General features: G+C 33.3%; 1 protein-coding gene across 22 annotated transcripts in view; it reads left to right on the forward strand.

Moving 5' to 3' along the window:
- Positions 1–21,273, forward strand: part of LOC105219519 (RNA-binding protein Pasilla) — an 88,918-nt gene that overhangs the window by 53,306 nt on the left and 14,339 nt on the right. For 11 of the 22 annotated variants that reach the window (XM_054236037.1, XM_054236050.1, XM_011195718.3 and 8 more), the window contains 2 exons: positions 14,762–15,914; positions 18,506–20,071. The exons of 2 other annotated variants lie outside the window; for them this stretch is intronic. In XM_054236037.1, coding sequence (XP_054092012.1) covers positions 19,066–20,071 — 1,006 coding nt within the window. In that variant the 5' untranslated portion in view covers positions 14,762–15,914; positions 18,506–19,065. Of the gene's footprint in view, positions 1–2,160; positions 2,445–11,118; positions 12,612–14,758; positions 15,915–17,305; positions 17,529–18,505; positions 20,072–21,273 lie in introns of those variants that run through there. 9 more of the 22 variants (XM_054236043.1, XM_054236041.1, XM_054236045.1 and 6 more) reach the window with 9 other exon arrangements.

Raw genomic sequence — 21,273 nt, forward strand, 5'->3', positions numbered from 1 at the left:
GTTTTTTTTTTTCATAACTCTAAGTTGTACGTAAACAACTCACACACACAAATGAATGCGCGCTGAGAATCACATTAAAACTCATAATAATAAATATACATATTTACATTTGAGAGTATATGAGGTGTATAGTATATATAGAGGCAAAAAGCAAAAACAACAGAAAAGCAAAAGCAAAATCAAACAGCAAATCGTTCTTAGCTTACGTCATACATACTCGTATGTCTCTATGCTCTGCTGTGCTGTGCTGCGCTGTGCTATGTATTTGTCTGTGAAGTAACACAATGCAATAGACGAATAACGCAAAAGAGGAAGTTAAAGATGAAGCAGCAGCACGGAAGAATTTCTAAGCAGACGAAGCAGCATGCAAAAGGCGCACGCGAAACACACAAAAGTAAACAGATAATGAAATCAGAAAAAAATAAGAAAAGAAAAAAGCGCGCTTTTTGGTAGGCGTGTAGGAAAAGAGCTTAACACAGGAGGGAGGGGGGCTGGTTTACGGTGTTGTATTGCGTTAGGCATATTTACCTACGCTGTATGTTGAACGTTTGTCGGTTTGTTTGTGTGTGTGCGTGTGATTTAGTGCCGTTGGTGTGTGCTTTTTGACTGCGTGTCACAATCTTGTCAAAATCGTAAAAGCGCGCACAACCACAATACATACCGTAAACTTGATATTTCGTTAATGCTGGACGCATACTTATTAAACACATATACACATATATATGTATGTATGTGTATGTATATAGATTTGTATGTGTAGGAATATTGTAGATAAGCGTGTCGAAATTGGAGGCAAAATATTGATTGCTTGGTGGTTGTTGAATATTTAGTTTTTAATTTAATTTAATTTGTGTCAGTGCTGATATTATGCATTTACAATTATGAAAATATGCTGTATACGCTTTTGTTTATATTTTTTAAATATTTACTTTATTTACATATTTAAAAAGATATTTAATTTTTAATAAATTACATTTATTAAAATTATTTAAAAATTTATTAAAAATTACTAAACTAATTATTTACATTTATTTAGATTATTTAAATATATAAAATTAAATATTTTTAGTTTTCAAATTTATTTAATGTGTTTTTTATTATTATTATTATATTACGAACACAATTTAAATTAAAACATGGAATAATTACTAAGTTAAAAGAAAATTAAAACCTAAATAAATTAATTAAAAAATAAAAAAATTAAAAAAAAATAATAATTTACAAAAAAAAAAACAATTAAACTTTTTAATTTAATAAATTCATTTTAATATCAAAATTAATAAAGTAAATTAAAGAAAGTAAGAAATTAAATTTATAATTAAAATTTTTTTTATTAAAAAAAATTAACATTCAAGTTTTGAAATTTTATTTTAATTTTCTTTCTTTTAATTTTATTCTTGTTTTCATTTCTTTTTTTTTAATCTCTTAATTTAATTTGAGTCCGCACTTCAATTTCTATTGTACCACACCCCCTCATCTGCCAATGATTGTTTTTGTTTTTATTATCACCTTTTCTACCTGTCTCCCCCATTCGCTTATCTGCCATTTTTTGCAAACTTTTACGACATTCTTTCGGCAAGAATTCTTCAACGTGGCGCTTTTACAACAACCTTTACCTTATTCACGCCGCTGTTCTGGCGGCAGTCACGCTTTTTTTGCGTTTGCGTTTGTTTTTGTTTTTATTGTTTTCATTTTTTATTTTGCCATGCATATGTAACAAAATATTTCCCAATTAAAATTCTATTACTGCTTCCACTTATTCCACTTGTTGTTGTTGTTATTGGCGTTGTTAGTTCTGCCGACAGGCCGAAGACGCGGCAGTAGCGTGTAGTAGCAACTCTACAAAGTGTACGTACACAGTAACAACAATTTGCATATATTGGCGCATACAGTAACAACAACAAAACACACACACTCATGCATATATAGCTGAATATGTGTGTGTGTTTGCATTGTGCGAGTGTTGATTGTAGCTTCATCGGCAATCGGCGTTGGCCAGCCGACCTGGCTCGCTGACTGATTGCCAGCATGCTTAGCTGGCGCTGCTTCGCTGGCTGGCTGGCTAGTTAGCTAGTCAGCCACAACACTATATACACACGAGTATATATATATATATATATATATATATATATAAATATATGTGTGTGTGTGCATATATTTTGATGTAGATGTGTGCGCCTGTAGCTGGCTGGCTGTCTGACTCTCCAACTCTTTTGGCCTTTTCGGCAGTTCGGCGTTTTTAGTGCGATTTCAACGTTTCACATCGCTTGTTGTTCATAATCGTTGTCGTCGTCGTCGTCGTCTTCTTTGTCGCCGTATCCGTCGTCTCTCTGTTGCCGTCGCTTGCGTTTTGCGTCCGCATCCGGTTCACGTTATCATCAAACCTCTCAAAAAAATAAAGTAAAAAAAGCACATCACAACAACTCGAGAAGAAACAAGCAAAAGTATGCCAAAGTGTTCGAATAAATAGTTTCTAGTGTCTATTTTGAAATTTCATACAAGTGCTGAACTGTGTCTTATTTAATGAAAACATTGCTTTTACAAGTAATTTAAATGAAGTTACATTGGATTTGGGTTTCGGGTGGATTTTGGCAGTTTTTTAATGAATTTCAGTGGTTTTAACAAAATTCTATTGAACGCTTATTTAATTAGCAGTAAAAACAATGAAATCATGCCAGCCACTTTACTGAAAAAATATGCAAATTAATAATTAGTTCACAAAAATAAAATGAAAATAATTAAAATATTTAAAAATAAATACTATGAAGGTTAACTGAAAATCGAAAAAAAGAACAATATTAATATTCAAATAAAGTAAAAAAATAATAATAATATAAGAATCCACTTCAAAATTCTCTTATATCTCGCCCTGCACTGTTCGCCACTTCGATATTGTGTCGCCACAAATGTTAACATTTCTTTTTATTTTCAACACGAAACAGCAAAATGTGCTCAACGAAATTGCTACACTACATTAGTATTATTATTATTTTTAATTTTTTTTTTTTTAAATTTTATTCCAAAAAATATTTGCTCACGAATTTTCCACTACCCCCACCCAACACACTTGTTTTTATAGCCTACACCGTCACGCTGACTTTTACACTTTTTCATTTGTTTGCTCTGCTCCTCCGTTTCGCTTTCGTTTTCATTTTCTCTGTCTGCTGCTTCTGAAAATCACATTTCTGCACTCGTTTTATTTTCGTGGCGATTTTCGTGCGCCTAGCTAGCTGGCTAACGAGGTTTAGCACTTGTCTCATGGCGCAACTTTTGGCAGCCAACGGTAGACACTATATACTATATAATAGACAGCTTTCTATATATATAATATATATTATGAAAGTGCTTCTCCCTATTTGTGGCCGCCCTTAAATTGTGGCTACTCGCCACACTCGTTGCATAGTTTTTCGTGTCGCCTTGTTCGACTACTATTTTAAAATAATACTACAAATATATCGCATGCGATTTAACCTTGAAACCTTGTCGCAGCACAGTGGGCACCAAAAGCACGTGAATTTTCCTTGTGTTTCCTACTTTATTTTGTTGTTGTTTTTTTATTGTGTTTTTCTCATGTTTGCTTCGCATTTATATGCGGTAATTTTGTGAATTTCGTGTGGCTTGCTTGTGTGACCAACGCATGAATAATTCATACAATTGCCACTTGTATGGCGTCGCGTCGCGTCGTTGCTAAGTAGCTATATAATTCGATTTGTGATACTTCCCAATATAATTTTAATTCAATTTGTTGATATTCAGAGCTGATTTTGGCATTTAAATTTCAGTTATTAAACACATATGCCACCATTTACATGCTGGTCGAGCGAGTAGTCTGGTTTTTCAGTAAAACATATTTCATACATTCTGATAGCGCCACTTCGCTCACCCTCGCCGCTACACTAGCTGTCCACAACAACAACAAACATACATATGTGCACATTTCACACGCTGTTTAAATATTTATGGATTTTCCTTTGTCAAAGCTTGCCTCGCAGCTCTCGTTTTGAATGGCTTGCGCGCAAGCACCCAAAGCACACTTGTTCGCAACTTGTCTAATTGCATAGATTTGTAAGGGGCATTTGTGTAGTCTGCTTTTCAGCGCAGTAATGATGAGCGCAGGTGTCAAGGTTAGATGTTCATAGTTTGCTAGCTGACTTAAGGGCTGCAATCTCTATGATCAAGTGTGAGTGTGTGCTCACATCGCTGTGCTATAATTACACAATCTCAAGCGCTAATTGCTTGTACACGTCCATATGTGCTGAGGTTGCGGGGAGCTTGTATTATGCATTCTATTTCTCTGCTGCAAAAAATAAAGTGGTTGTTGTTGCTTTGTTGCGAATGTATTCTTGCCAGTTTCCAATTGGCCTTGTGTGAAAATATAGCTTTCGGGAATTCGACGAGAGCGTCGCTGCTATGCCTCCACTGAAAACAAAAGTGAGAAATGCATTTGTAATTGCTTTGTTATGAAATATTCGTTATTCTTGCAAGTGTCTATATGATATTTTAAGTTGAAATTATTTTATTTTAGCATTAAATTCTGAAATTCTGAGAATTTACATGTAATTTTTAATCGTTTTTCGAACTCAATATATTGTTAAGCTTGGTTTTTAAGAGCTCTAGGTTGCAGTTTTATTCTCATAAATTCTCGTGGTCACTTAAAAGGGCGACAATATTAATGTAGACGATTGAATGTATAATTTTTTTTTCAAAAAAAAAAAAACAAAAATTCCCGTTATTTTTTGAACACTCGAAATTTACGGAAAATTTTCGAAGCGTGTCTTCTAAGTAAAAACCTATCTACACAACAAATTCCTTGGAAGTGAGTTTATGTTATGTATGTATACAAGTACTTTACACACACACACATACACACACATGCAAGTGGTGATAATCAAAAGCGCAAATAATTCATATATATGTCAAAACACTTGAAAAATTGCTACAATTTCAATGGAAAAAGATAAGTGAATACTCCAAAGTCATCAGTATGGGGACTACAAATGACTGGAATTGGCGAAAAAAAAGAAAAACTTATTTTTATCTTGAAGACGGAAATACTTTGCTGGCAAATAATTAGCACAGAAAATCAATTAAAAAGCGCAAATTTTTATCGATAAGCAAAACGTCGATTTGCTCTAGAAATGCTGTTTTTTATAGCAGAATAGAATTACAGTTTATGATTTTTGATTTTTTCGTATTTTTTTTCAAAATTTCATCAAAAATTCAAAACGGCGGTTATTCTTTTATGAACTTTATGTTTGTACTCATATATATACAGCGTTGCATTTGGTATGTAGATAAGCCAAAAAAGTATACACTTGTATGTTGGTATGTGTGCCATGAGACGCTAATCAGAGCGCACTAATTTACTGCTCATTTCTCACATGTTTGATTATTTATTCGGTTGTTGTCAAGCCACGGGCGCGCTGTGCTATATTACGACATGCCAAACCATAAATGTTTGCCTTCACAAGTGTATGTATGTGAGTGAGTGAGGGTTTGTGCTGCTTTGAGTTATCTTAGTTGCTGCTTTAACGGTATATAAATTGTATATCTTTATTTTTTCACTTTAATTTTTAATAGGATGATATCGTACAGAAATCTGTGGTTTTTGTTGTTGAGAAAATTTTGATAAAATCATGTAGTTTTTAGAAAAAGAAGAACTGCGGTTTTCTCTTTACTTAAATTTATTTTTCTTTCAAATTTTATTTTTTGTATAATTCTCATGATCTGTTTCCGTTTACATTTCATTGCTATTGCTTGTTGGTATTGTTGTTGCAATATAAGAAATAATTTAAAATGATTTGTTGTGTGCGCTTTTCAAAATGAATTTAGTTCAATGTCAGCGGCGTTGCAGCGACATGGCACAGCATACAGCATACTAAAGCATGGTGTATGTATATAAGCATAACAGCATAAGTGTCACAAAATAAAATTAAATGAAATATGAGTTCGCATTTGTTTGGGTCAGTAAAAGCCGAAGAGACGAAAACAATAAAAATAAAATTTTATAAAATGTCAAGAGAGGTTTGACTTTGAATAAATTGCGCACAGATTTCTGTATGTGTTACATTTGTGAAATGCATAAATTTGAATTTGAAATCTTAAATGAAAATCAAAACTCGGTCATTCAGCTGTTTTAAGCATTTGAACCAATAAATTGGGTCAGTTAAAACGAATGCAGCACATAAGACGATCGCGCTCGTGCGTATGCCACAGTTCTCCATGCTTATGTATAGCACATACTTACGTCATAGACTGTGCTAAAATATGTCAGATTGCAGTTTAGTAGCTTTCTTCCAACTCCAAAAATTGGTATTTTAAGTAGGTGCACTACCTCTGAGTATAGTATGCCTTTTGGTCATACTTCACCTTGAAAATGAAAATATACAGTTTTGACAAGAAAATATAATAACAATAAATAATAATAATTAAATATAAAAAGCTTGTATACAAAGCGATAAATGTGAAAATTCCATAAAAAATAATTGCACTAAAATTCAGTGAACCGAGTATTTTTGCTCGAAGAAGTGGAAATAAGCAACATTAGTGCATTTGAATGCATTAAATTTTTATATAAAACAAAAATTACCGTTATTTTCTGAACACACCTCATATAACCTAAAAATTATTTTATATTTACCTTTTCTTTCCCAAATCAAAAAGAAAAATTTAAAACCTGAAAAAAAATCCGGGGTCACTAAAACCCAAAGTTGTTGCCTGCGGATTAAATAATGTATAAAAATATGAAAAATTTTATCAATTTTTTTTGAATTTTCAAATCAAAAATATAATTGTTCAGTATTTTTCCCAACTCATGCCTTTTTGACAATTAGTGAGATTAACCAATTTTATGTCAGTGTCATGCAACAACATGCAATTTCAAGCAGCTTTAATCAAAAACCAACTCAGTAAATGTCAACAGGGCGTATGTCCTAAATGTGTCGGAAACAGTGCCTGAAAAACGCTAGTTTTTTCTCTTTCCATTACAAACTAAATGTAAGTCAGCTTACAAGCGATATTTATAAATAACTGCAAATTTCCGACCATTTCACAACCACACACAACAAGCGGACGTCGTCACCTCTCACGCACATAGTATGTAGCCCCCGGCGCAATCCAATTAATTTGTGTCAACCGAAGACAGACGCGCTGCGTGTTTGGCCAAAATTTGCATGCATCTCTTTGTGCATAGACGGCGGAGACATGCTCGTCAGCAGTAACGTCAACGTCATCAGCGTACACTCGTGTGTGCAGTTAGTCAGCGACCGCGCTTAGCTGTCGCCGTAGTGCGTTGCGTCTGCCTTAACCTGCTTTTTGCGTCGTCTTCACTTGTGAATTTATTTATTATTATTATTATGATTTGATTTTTTTTCCATTTTGTTGTTCTTCAATTTATTTATGCGAAAAATTAAGTTTTATGCCGCGTCACCTTGTTGTGTGCGTCTGCTGGCTATTTATAGCATTTTATGTGTGCGCTGTTTGTTTTTGCTATTGCATTGAGACTGCGTTTGTCATGATTAGTTGCTAGATTAGTTGCATTGCATAATCAACGAGATGAAAGGCGCAGTGTTGCGTGCAATTATAAATATTTACAAAATCACAACAACACACCCATTGGTGTTTATGAATTGCCATAAATTAGCGCATAATTAAGAGGCGGCGATTGTATAACAGCATTTGGGGGGCAGTTAATCGCTGATTTGCTGTTAAAGATATAGATGTTGGAAATTATTATGCAATTTTTTAATAATTTTATTTTTAATTTTCATACTTTTTTTTATTTTTTTTATAATTTTTAAATATATTTTTTTACTTAAATAAATATTTTTTAGTTTTGATTAAATTTCTTCATATTTTTATTTTTAATTATAACTTTTTGTTTTCAACTTGAATTTAATTTTTTAATATTTTTTTTTTTTTTATTTCCATACGATTTTTCATAACTTTTTTAATTTTGTTTTGTAATTTTTAAATATATTTTTTAACTTGAATTAATTTTTTTTAATATTTAATATTTTTTATTGTTCATTCATTTTTTTCATAACATTATTTTTATTTATTTATAATTTTTAAATATCTTTTTAACTTTAATTAATTTTTTTTCTTTTTTAAATATTTTTTTTTAACTTTAATTAAGTAATTTTATTTTATTTATTATTTAATAATTATTTTTTATTTATTTTTTTTTTATAATTTTTTTCTATCTAAAAAGCACTTATAAAATTTCAAAAATTCCTGTCGGTTTTTTTCGCCATATATGATATTAAGTTTTCTATCGTTTTAATTGTTTTTTAAGTTGTTTGTTGTTGTTTTTGACACTCCACTTCGACATCGTTCCGCGCCACAGTGCAGCAGCACGCAGTGCACGTTTTTACAACCATATCAAATAGCCAGCTAATTTACTCGGCAGCGCTAAGCTACAAAACACTCGCGGCGCTACATTTCCGTGTAAATACTCGTATGTATTGTGTTTTCTAATTGTTTGTTTAAATTTAAACACATTTTTTTCGACATTTACGCCGCAGTCTACTGGCTGTAAACGTGTGGTTGTTGCTTTTGTTGCTGCCTAATTGTGTACCTAGGCAATTATCAAGGTTTCATTTGCCTACAACTTGTAATTACACTACTGTTAGGCATATAGAAAGACATGTGTGTGATTTGGTTTATATATACATATACATACTATACTCTAGAAGCCTTTAAGCGCGCTGACCATTACTTCTATATAATGTGTTGTTGCTGTTGTTGTATTGCGCCTAAATTTTTGTAAAAACAAAACTGGCTGAAATTACGCTTAATAAGGCGGGGTATGGCTAAAAAAAAATTTACATATATTATACTCTACATATGTACAAAAGCGTTCAGTAAGGGAAGCAATTGAAATATAAAAAAATTAAAAATAAATAAAAATAAAAATTTTGCGTGAAATAAACAAACAAATAACTTTATTAGCCGCCATTTAGTTTAATTTCAGTTTTATTTTTTTTTCTCAAAGCAAAAAACCAGTTTATTTCACTTTCGTTGTACTCTAATTAGCTGCGACCCGTCAAGAAAAAAAGGTATGAACAAAGGGCACTAACTGTACAATTAAACAGTTAATTAACAGTAGCGTACTTTAATTTGTGCGTAATTAACAGTTACGTGCACTCAAGCGCACAAAAATTTCGAAATTTAGACTTTAAACGTTGCACCGCCTGGCGCGCACGGCGTATGAGCAACATTTTTCACTTCGCAACATGTTGCACTGAATTGAATATATTTTTTTCATTTTCATTTTTGTTTGTCATTTAGTGAAAATCTCGCCGTAAAATTCAATGATTTATGCTTTTCGTGTCACCTGTACACCACCCACTCAACAACAACAACGCAAAAGATTTATGATTCAAATTTGGATTTTATTAACTTCAAACAACAACATTCATATAAATTAACAATTCAATGGCGTCGTCATTAATGAGCTCATGCTCAAGCATACATACATACATATAAGCGCATACACGTACATATACATATATTGTTGTGTTCAAGGCAAAGATGCTGTTGGCGGCCATTTGAAATGGTATTCATAGTGTCATAAATATTATTTCTAGTTATATTGTTAATAAATTATCTAATAGCTGAATATCAATTTCATGTAGAAAAAAAAACTATAAAAAAAGCAGGCAAATAGATAGACGAGTAAGCGATATGCGTGCGTAACCAAATAGCTGATCTGCTGATCTCACACAACGCCACGCTCTTGACACTGACCATAGCGCTGCCACTGCTGACTTACATACATATGTATGCACACACATGTTTGCCATGAGTTTTCTCATAACTTTATTTTTATTGCTTTGCGCATGCGCATAACTTTATTTTTATTGCTTTTTTTTTTTGCTGAGCAAGTTGGCGGCAAGTCTATGAATTGGAAGGTAGCGAATACTTAAATGAGTGCGGTTGTAGGGAATTGTCAAAGGGTTGTATGTGTGTGTCTTTTAATACCAAATTTGTATTGAGATTTTATTATAATTTATTTTAAAATAAATATTAAAGATTATTCAATGAAATTTTAGTTAAAAGTGAACAATGGTGTGTATGGAAGGTAGTTTTTGAAAATAACAATGAAAATATCATTTACCAATAATGGTTGGAAGTGTAGGTGTTTAAAAATGCGATCGCATTTCAGATGTTTTGGTTGAAATGATAAATGTGCTAGAGCATATAACTCAACATTTCAAGTCTTTACATGTGAACTAAATTTGTATAAAGAAAAAAAAAGTTGCTATTGTTTCGCTTTGGTAAAAGACTATGGCTAATATAAGTCACTTTTCATACCAAATCTAGTTATTTTTAAAACTAAACACTTCACAATAGAAAAATATTAATATAGAACTGGCAAGCGATGGAAAGCTTATAGAAATTGTCTGTGAAATTAATCGTTTTTACGATATATTATTACAAAATAATCTGCTTTGCATCGATACAGCCATAATAAGTTCAAAAATTGCTGCCTACATTTTGGCGCATTGTTAAAAAGTGTTTTGTGCATGTGTACTTGTGACTGTGAAGAAAACTGAAATAGTATGAATATAATACAGCTTTAGATCGTATCAGCAATCAGTTTAATAACTAAAATACAATATGTGTTCAAAAAATAACGGTAATTTTCGTTTTTTTATTTATTGATTTGTCTACAATCAATATTATGCACACACGAAACACTTCCCAAACTAAATTTTTGTGATTTTTGGTAAGCTTGTAAAACAACGGCTCTTCAATGTTCTTCTTTAAATTTTAGGAAACAGATTCTTAATTGGCAATTAGATTCTTTAAAACCATGAATTTTAAAATTTTACAATTCCCGTTATTTATTGAACATACCACGTGAATTGTATTCATTTTAAAATAAATCGTGCTTTTGACTCTTAATTTGTTGAATCTTTTTCTCCCGTAGACTTCTAATTTCTACAAAAATTATTCACAAAGTTATAAAAATAACTTCACTACTGCCCCACTGTGTATACGTGCAAATTCTATTTCCATGCTATTGTTTCGTGAGAATTTCAATTATTTTTTCATAAATATTTCAAATACATATTCACATCAGTACATGTATTATATATATATATATCGATGTCTGTATTTGAATCTATAACTTTACATTACTGTTGTTTTTTGCCATTTCGGTATTTCAATTAACTGTTGTATTGTTATATCTTACAATGTTTTTTTTTTCATTATTGTTTTTGCCTTTTTGCTCATTTCATCGAATGCACAACACTATTGTGTCTGATTGTGCGCTGTGGTTTCCCCACCTCCCCCCTCCCCCCTGGGCGCTCATGTCGTGTACTCGAACTTGTCAAATAACTTTACGTGCCGCGCTGTGGTTAGATAAATTAAAATAAAAATAACGTAAATAAAGATAACCAGCGAAAAAAAAATAGAATTGCTGGTGCGCAAATATAGCAAGCGAGTGAGCTGACACACTAATTGACTGGCTGACTTGCTGACTAACTGGCTGACAGGCTGTCGAGCGCGTTTGAATGAGTTTGCGCTGATCGTGACTCGCTCGATCGCGCGCTGTGCCTGTAACCATACATTGTGCGCGCTGTTGTTAGTTATTCTTATTATTGTTGTTGTTGTTGTTGTTCTCGCGTATAACTGGTTGTATGTTGTTTTGCATATTCTGTGCTTTTATTACCAAATATTTCAATCGCTTCATTTGGTTATTATTTCCATTTAGTTTTGAATTTTATTTTTGCTTTTGTTTTTGCGTTTGTGAACACCCGCTCTGTTGTCGCTGAACGGCAGCAGCTGCTCACGACGACAGGTAGCTTATTGGTGCGCAGCTCAAGTCGCTGGGTGCCGCCTGCGCGCTGAGCGCTGCTTTCAGGTGAGGTAATAGCGACGCGCAGCTGGCGCTGGAGCGCTTGGAAAACAAGTGCGAATGCGTAGCGTTGGCGCATTTTTGTTGTTGTGTACTTATTTGACATTTTACTCGAGCTTCGTCTCAAACGAGTATCAAGCATAGCGCGGCACATTCCAAATTCATTATCGAACATTCTTGGTGCTGCGCGCGCGGCTGCTTCTGAGTATGTGCGTGTGTGTGTTTGTGGTATTTTCGCCCTCTTTTTGTGCTTCAATTTCATACATATGTATATACTCGTATGTTTAATTGCTCTCCACTTGCCGCCGCTCTTTCTCTCTTTCGTTGGCTACTTCACTTGAGCGCTTTATCGCCAGCGCGACTGAAAGTCCAACTCGCTTTTGCCAAGTTGGCTTTGCTCATTTCAATCGTTTCAAAGCTGGTGAGCTGAGCGTGGTGTTTGTTGGCGTGGCGCAGCGTGGCTTAGCATTTGCAGTCAGTCAGTCAATACAAGTGAAGTAGTTGTGGCGCGAAGTGGTGCCTCAAGTGACAATTTCATGTGCGCATTTCGGGCAAATACACACACACACAGTTACAGTTACAGTTATATACACTCGAATTACTTGAGTGTGTATGTGTGTGCGCGCGGCATTGAAGTAAGGCGACCTTGACTTTAAAGTGATTTCTCGTCGTCGTCACAAAGCGCGGAAAAAGCTTCACATTTAATTAGTTTTTATTACAAAAATTCAGCGGTTTGAAATTGGTGATTTGCAGCGCTGTATTTTGCATTTTTTTTCATAATTTGTGTTGTGTGGAAAATCAGTTTTTGAAGTTTATAAATTGTTTTATACTTTCAAGAGCGCATTAAAAATAAAGTGACTGCACTTCGTATATCATCAATAATAAACTTTTATCATCTTTTAAGTGCCACGGCTAAAGATTTCCGTGCGGAAGTGTAGCAAATTGACATTCAAAAGGCAAAAAGACACCGTTAAATAACATTGAAAATATATTATGAAGTCGCACATACATACAAACATGCAAATGTGCATACGTGCTTATAATTAACTAATAATTGCGCGCCATTGAAATATATACATATATATAATACATACAAACAGAAGTACAATTAAAATTTTTTTCTTTGCTTGAAACTCCAAAATGCTGCACATACATACATACTTATTTTTGATTTTCCTGAACTATTTGTTAATTTTCCGCTTGAGTCAAGTGCTTTAATTACAAGCAGCTTTTTTGCTCTCATATATGTACATTCGTATATATGTAAAAATATATTTTTGTGTGTGTATTTTTTTCTAACTCACTTTAGTAGAGTTCGATTTATAATTAGCGTGCACTGAGCGGAAACAAATTATAGCAATAATAATAATTTCTTTTAATTGCAACAAAAACACACACGAACACACTCATAAAGGCTGTAAATTTAAAATTATTTAAATACTGGGCAGTGGCTATTTATAAGCTGTGACATTCATGCTACAGTAAATCGTCAAACGCGAATATAATAATAATTGCAGCGAGAGCTGCAGACACAGATATACATACATACATATGTACATTCAAAATATCATTAACTAACATGATATGCGATGACACTATTACGATTGAAATTAATACAAAAAAATATGAAATTTTTCTAAAATAAAAAAATTGTGTTCTAAAAAAAAACTAGAAAAAATATAATTTAAAACATTGCTGATTTCGTTAATTGCAACTTATCAGCATAATGTTTGGCACAAATCGTTGTGGTGGAAAATAATTACAAATAATTAAAAAAAAATATAATAATGATTTTATAATATTTTTATTTCAAGGCTACAAATTTATGTTTTTTTTCTATATTAAAAATACATATTTGTGTTTGTATGTATGTGTGGTATTATTGCACAGTTTTATCAGAATTGCGAAAAAATGTTTCACTGCTCAGCGCATAAAATTTAGAGTGGTCAGAGTTATCAGTTGTTGTGGTTGTAATATAAATTTGGAACAATATTAATCTGAAACATATATAGATATAATGGCACAAAAAAAAGAAATATTTATATCATGAAAATTGCAGCTGACTTAAAAATTGACTTTAAACATGAGAATAAAAAATTATAAATAAAATTTACATATTATAAAATAATATAACATAATTCTTGTGCATAAAAATTGAAAAAAAAAATTAATAATATATAAAATATAATAAGAAAATATTATAAATAAAATATAAACTAAATAATTACGTTAATATAATAAATAAAAAATAATAATTTTGTAAAGAAAATAGTTACAGTGCATAAATTCTTTAGCAAAAGTGTTAAAAATTTAAAGCAAAATTAATTATGAATTTATTAAAAATAAATAAAAATAAAAATTAAAAAAATTAAAATAAAATTTAAATATTTAGTAAATTATAAAAACTTTAAAAAGAAATGAAAAAAAGGTTAAATCAAATAATGTAAATTAATTAAAAGAAATTGCTAAAAATGACATAAAATTAAAGACTTATTAAATTAAAAAATAAATGTTAATAAAATCTTGTTTTTTTATTAATTTCAAATATTAAGAATCTGTCTAAATATGAAAAAAATAACTTAACTTCATGAAAATACAATGAAAATTTAATATGGTAGTTCATAAATACAATAAAATATAATTACAAAATTTTTTGTAACAAAAAAAAACTCTACAATACAGTATACAGTTATTGAAAAATGCGAAATTGATATACTTTATTATCTGCCAAGCAAATAATAAACAAAATTTGCATATTAAATATGTATTTTATTTCGAATTTTTGCAAATCATATACAAATGTACAACTGCTTTATCAACTGCGCTTCTGTACATACCTATGTATATGCCCTAGAATAAACCCAAAAATTGTGTCTTATTTCAAACAAGCAGCTCATACAAAAACATTCCCAGTGTAAAAAAACGAAAAAAAAAATCAAATGCATCATTGAAATCTCCAAACGAGGAACAAAAGACATCTGCAAATAACAAACACATCAAATCAAACTCATATGAATTCACATCAAAATCAAAAGATAAAAAAACGAATGTGATATTTAAAAATTATTTTAAACATTTACGCTTAATGTGATTGACTGTGCAACAGAACTTGTGAAAAAAACACGAAAAACAGAGAAATCAACGCACAGCAAAAAAATATATATATTCATCAACAAATTGAAATCGCGTTAAACTCATCAGTTTTACAAAAAAGAACATAAAAAATATTTATAAACATAAAAAAACTCACAAACATACATATGTGTATTTATGTATACGTAACGCTCGAAGCACTTGCGAATAAATTCATAACCTCCAAAGTGTGTGTGTATAAACATAAATAACTGCACATCCGCACATATACACATTTATGCGCATAACGGCGTCTCTTACAAATAGTCTCCAACATCCACATCATTCAATGTACAACAATTGCATCCGCACCCCTCACGCGGCCAACACCTACAAACATCACAACAACGACGCGCATCTATTTATTTAGTACAACAACATATGAGCGATTACAACAACTAGTTAAGCATACTCATCGCAGTCAACAAATCGCAACTGACATTTGACATTTAACTGCAGCATTCGAGGCAGCAGCAACAACAACCATCACAACAAGTGACACCTCAGAGGCGCTCACACGCACACACATACGTATGCAAATCAAGCGATTGGCAAAGAAAACCACAGGAGTCGCGTAGCATCAGCATCGATAGAGCCATTTCGTACGCAATCCACCAACAATTACGTCATTGCATCTGTCATCGCACACTAATTGCGTCGTCTGACCGAACCGCGAGATCACCGAACAGACCTGACCGCTAAGTCAGTTAGTCAGTTAGTAAGTCAGTCGGTCGTGCGGCTAATTAGACAGTAGCAAGCTAAAAGAGCTGAAAGAAAGCAAGAACAAAGTCACAACGTTGGAGTGCAGCTGAGAGCAGCGCCAATTTTTGAGCAAATAAGTGAGCAAATAAAGCACAGGAAGAGCACAAGCTGCAGCCAACGATTAAAGTGCACGAAAGTGTTGTTTATAACGGTAAATGGAAATCTTGTGCTTGAAAAATAGCGACGCACAGAAATTTTACTACAAATTCAAGCGGATTTATTTGAAAAAAAAATGCAAAATCTTTTTAATGCATTGCAAAAAAAATTTTAATAAGAAAATTTAATAAAAAATTGAATAAATTTTTAATAAAAAAATAATAATTTCATAAAATCGATTGAAAAACAATTATTAAAAATTATTTTAAACATTTACGCTTAATGTGATTGACTGTGCAACAGAACTTGTGAAAAAAAAACACGTACACGTACTGTAGAAATTTTTATCAGCATGCTGTTAACAGTATTGTGCTAAATAATTGCAGTCGCAAACCTTTTAAAAATATTTTTTTTTATTTTTTCAAATTTTTATGAGCTTGCCAACTGTCAGCTGTCAACTATTCTAACTTTTTTTTAAAAACTCACAACAATTGTCACAAATTCATGCTTGTAAAATAGAACTAAAAGAACTGTATATAAATATATCGAATATAATAAATTAAATAAAAATAATTTTATTACTTAAATTTAAAATGTTTAAAAAATAATTTATATATTGAACCGAAATATTAAACAAAAAACACCACAGCTTAACCTGATATAATGAATAAATAAACCAACCAACCGCTGAAATGTAGTAAAATTTCTTGCCAAAATGAATGTACGTGTGTAACGTCAAAGTGACATATCCATTACCATCAAACGTCATGCGAAACATCATGCCTTTATATACTACATACATACATGATAAAATATCACACATAAATCGCAAATAGATAACGGAGTATTAACAAAAAATAGAGAAAAAATTTAAAAAAAAGCTGTTGCACCGCGCTTAAAACAAAAATAATAACTGTAGATAACAGTTATCACATTAAAATAAAACACGCACAGGTATATAACAGAAGCAGACTTAACAGATTACTAATTTCAACTGTCAAATATAACAGAGTTGCATACCTTACGTGACGTAAAATAATTCTTTTTAAAACTTAAATCTTAAAGTGTTTATATGAATTTAGTACAGTTTTGTACTAATCGGTTTCTAAATATAATATATATATGTGTTTTAATCTATATATTTTAATCTATATATATATATATATATATTTGGCGTAGGAACCGCTTTAAGCGATTATAGCCGAATCCACCAGAGCGCGCCACTCATTCCTCCTTTTTGCTTTTTGGCGCCAACTGGAAACACCAAGTGAAGCCAGGTCACTTTGCACTTGGTCTTTCCACCGGAGTGGAGGTCGTCCTCTTCCGCGGCTTCCTCCAGCGGGTACTGCATCGAATACTTTCAGAGCTGGAGTGTTTTCTTCCATCCGTACAACATGACCTAGCCAGCGTAGCCGCTGTCTTTTTATTCGCTGAACTATGTCAATGTCGTCGTATAAATCGTACAGCTCATCGTTCCATCGCCTGCGGTATTCGCCGTTGCCAATGTTTAGAGGACCAAAAATCTTGCGCAAAACCTTTCTCTCGAAAACCCCAAGAGTCGTCTCATCGGATGTTGTCATCGTCCACGCTTCAGCGCCATACATCAGGACGGGAATAATGAGCGACTTATAGAGTTTGATTTTGGTTTATATTTACTATGAATTCAATGGTATTTAATTTACACATAATTATTTACATATATATACTTGAATGTACTTGTACATATGTTCATCCATACACTACTATTCTAACTACTCGCCAATATCGAACTTATTGAACACTTGCGCCATTAACATCGGTTTAATTTATTGATGTAACTGCCTCACCAAATAGTTACATACATATTTCGTACATAAAAATCGCACCAAAATCGATATCGATGGGAGTCCATTTCGCTGCTGCTGTGTAAAGAAAATAAAAAATATAATATTTACATATCGTTGTTGTTGTTGTTGTCGTTGTCGCTTATACTCAAACTAAATCTATATCTATATAAATATAAATATATAATATTATAAAAAAACTTACTAGTTAAAAATACACGCCAACATAAACTCATCTACGGCAAGGAATATGGCATTAACCCACCCGAAGTACTTATTTAAGTCATAAGTCTTACGCAAAAAAAAAAAAACAAAAAAAACTAATAATAACAACACGCTTCCGAAGTGGTACACGTTAAGCACGAACAGGATATTTGTACTAGAAAGCATCAAACTCATTAAATGTACCTAATCGCCACTTTGATCATCATCAAAATGAAAACCATAGCCACTCTCGCAATGTGCGCTCTCTCTCTCTCTCTATCTCTCACACACACACCACTACTATCTATGCATCAAATAATCATGGGCATCTGCAAACAACAGTAAATAATAACTAATCTCGTTTGCCACCAACAACAAAAACATCTTTGTATGTATGTATGTGTACAACAGTCAGTCAGTCAGTCAGATTCATTGTGCGTGTAAATCGAAATCGCCAAAAAAACTCTCAAATTCAAGCAAATGAAAAATCAACAATAAAGTAATTTTTTATTTTTGTTTTTCTATTTCTTTTCCCTCTCTTTCTCTCTCGCTTGCGTACTCGAACCAATGATGATTTAACGAAAAACCAAAAAAAAAAAAACAAAAACAAAACAAAAAGTTTAAGCGCAAAGAATTAAACAACCCAAATAGGTTCCAAATAAGCCTAATTGTTAGTGCAACAACCAACAACAACAACTACGTATATTGTTACACAACTAATAACAACAACAACTACTAGAAATTTGACAACAGCGCACAAGCGTCTAGCGCGGACACAAACCATTGCGTTGAGCATTGAAGTGAAAAGTGGCAATAGCGCAAACGCGCTTTGAACACTCAATTAGTAACACTGACACCTATTCGAAAAGGAAACAGGAGCAGAAGTGATCGAAATTCAAAGTAGAAAATTTGAAATATTGCAGTGGAGCTAACGACACAAGCGGAGACGCACAAAAAGAAATTCTGAAAAAAAAAATTGTGGCAAACACACAAAAAAATCAACATAGTTCCGGCCATTAGCAGCAACAACACGCCCATTACAAAAATAAAAAAAAATAAGAAACTTACATAATAATTTGAATTGAAAGACTGAAAGCTCAGAGAAGCCACGGCATTAGTACCTATTAAACGCACACACATCGCATACGCATAGAAAACAGCAGAAACGTCACAAAAGCCATGAGCCAACCGACCTCACCTGCAACGCTACAGCAACAATTGCAAGTGCAGGCGAACTGCAACGGCACGGCAGAGAGTCTCATGAGTAACGCCTTCGATCTGATTGGCGGCGCGAGTGCCGCGCAGCAATTCTTGAATCACATGGACTTGTATGCGCAGCAACAGCGCCAGCAACAACAACATCAGCAGCAGTTGAATTATCTGCAACAGCAACAACAGTTGCACTCAGCGCAGTCACTTATGTCCAAGTCACCGTCCACATCGCCGACTAACTTCGGCAGTGGCGGCAGCAGCAATAGCAGCAGTCACAGCAACATCACAATAACCACCAACAATAATTTACATACAAACTATAATCATCAACAACAACAACAACATCATCATCAACAACAACAACAACAAGCAGCAGCAGCGGCAGCGGTGCAACAGCATTTAGGCAATAAGCATTCCATATCGTTGACATCATCGCCAATCACATCACCAACTAAATCGTTACTCACACAAGTGGCTGCGGCGGCCAGCAGTGTCGGTGCTGGTGCTGCGTTGAGCGCCACCAGCACAGCCAACACGTCGCCGCCGTTGTCGTCGTCGCCGCCAACCATACTAAATAATTTCAATACACAACAACATCATTTTAATCTGCATCACAATAATCACCAGATGGATTTGCAACAACAACAACAGCAGCAGCAGCAACAATTGCAACAACAGTTGCGTGAGGTGGCCAATAGTGGCCTCAACAGCCAGAACAACAACCAAACCAATAACAATAACAGTCCAAATGGCGAACGCCTGGGCACAATCACGCCCACCGGCGGTCACAGCCCCAACGGTGGTGGCGCGCACCATCAGCTACAACAACAACAACAGCAACAGCAGCAGCAGCAGCACAACCACGCCTTGGCGCAACACCATCAGCAACAGCAGCAGCAGCATCATCATCATCAACACGGCAACAGCACATCGCCGTTCAAGCCGCCCAGCTCAGCTTCCTGTTGGTGTTATGGTGAGTTCCGTTACCAAAATGCTCTTTTGCTTAACAAGAAATCAATCAGTCAAATGAAAACACCATTTTCACCACCAAACGCATCACCATCAACGCACCAGCACCACCAACGCAAGGCGCACAACGTTTTGTTGCGTATGTGTATGAGTGCGTGTTGCCGCAACATTATTCTCGCAACATTTGCATATGTTCATCTCATCAACAGCGCGTTGATGCGCTTTCGCTACATTGTTTAGGCTTGTAAGAAGCAAGTTTTTTTTTTGTTTTTGTATTTTTGCCTTCTTTTAACAAGTGGAATGCAGTTCAAAGCAAAATAAAATAAAATTGGAGTGTAAAGAGAAAATGAAAGTTATTGCAGGGTGTCACGAAAATGTATTTTAGTTGAAAATATTAAAGCGAAAATGATTATGAAAAATAATGCTAATTTAGTTGTTGTAGTAAGTAAGTATTATTTTTAGGGATTTTCCAATTGCATTATATATATTTCTATACATATGTGTATAAATATGTGGGTATGTGTGTGTAGCTCAAACTGCTCACAGTTAAACGCTAATAAAAAGCACATGCAGACTAATAGGCATTTATGTATGAGAAGCATATACATACAAGCCTGTGTAATAAAAATGTGAAGCTATCTACAACAACAACATGCAGTGCGTCGCTTAGTCTGCATATTGCGTAACAGCCGTGACACTCGTAAGCGGTTTGTTGGTTGGTTTGTTGAGCGCTTCACATATTCCACATAGCACCTACGTCGCCTTGGCATATCTCAACATTTCTATATTTATTCACCTTGTGTTTGCAAGCGCGTGTGTTTATTGATGTGCTGCTCTGCGGCTGGGTTTACATGTTCATGTGAACCAGTGTTTGTGTGTGTGTGTGTGCTTGTGTTTGGTTACAAGAATTTACTAGCAGGTGAAGATAACATTCTAGAGATTTTTGAAATGTTTACAACCGGGCGTGATATGTGGTCATAAATGTTGACAACCATATAGATATATATGTACTGACATACATATATCTACATTCATATATGTATACATATATGTACATATGTTTACATGCATTGTATTTAGCTTAAGTCACTTACTTCAGACAACATTTGGGGCAACTTAAGACTCACTTTTATTATACGTCATATTTTTATAGATATATTGATTGCCGTTAAAGATACTGTTACAGTTAATTTGCTATGTCCAAAC

This window comes from Zeugodacus cucurbitae, chromosome 2 (assembly GCF_028554725.1).
Source record: "Zeugodacus cucurbitae isolate PBARC_wt_2022May chromosome 2, idZeuCucr1.2, whole genome shotgun sequence".
NCBI classification, from domain to species: Eukaryota; Metazoa; Arthropoda; class Insecta; order Diptera; family Tephritidae; genus Zeugodacus; species Zeugodacus cucurbitae.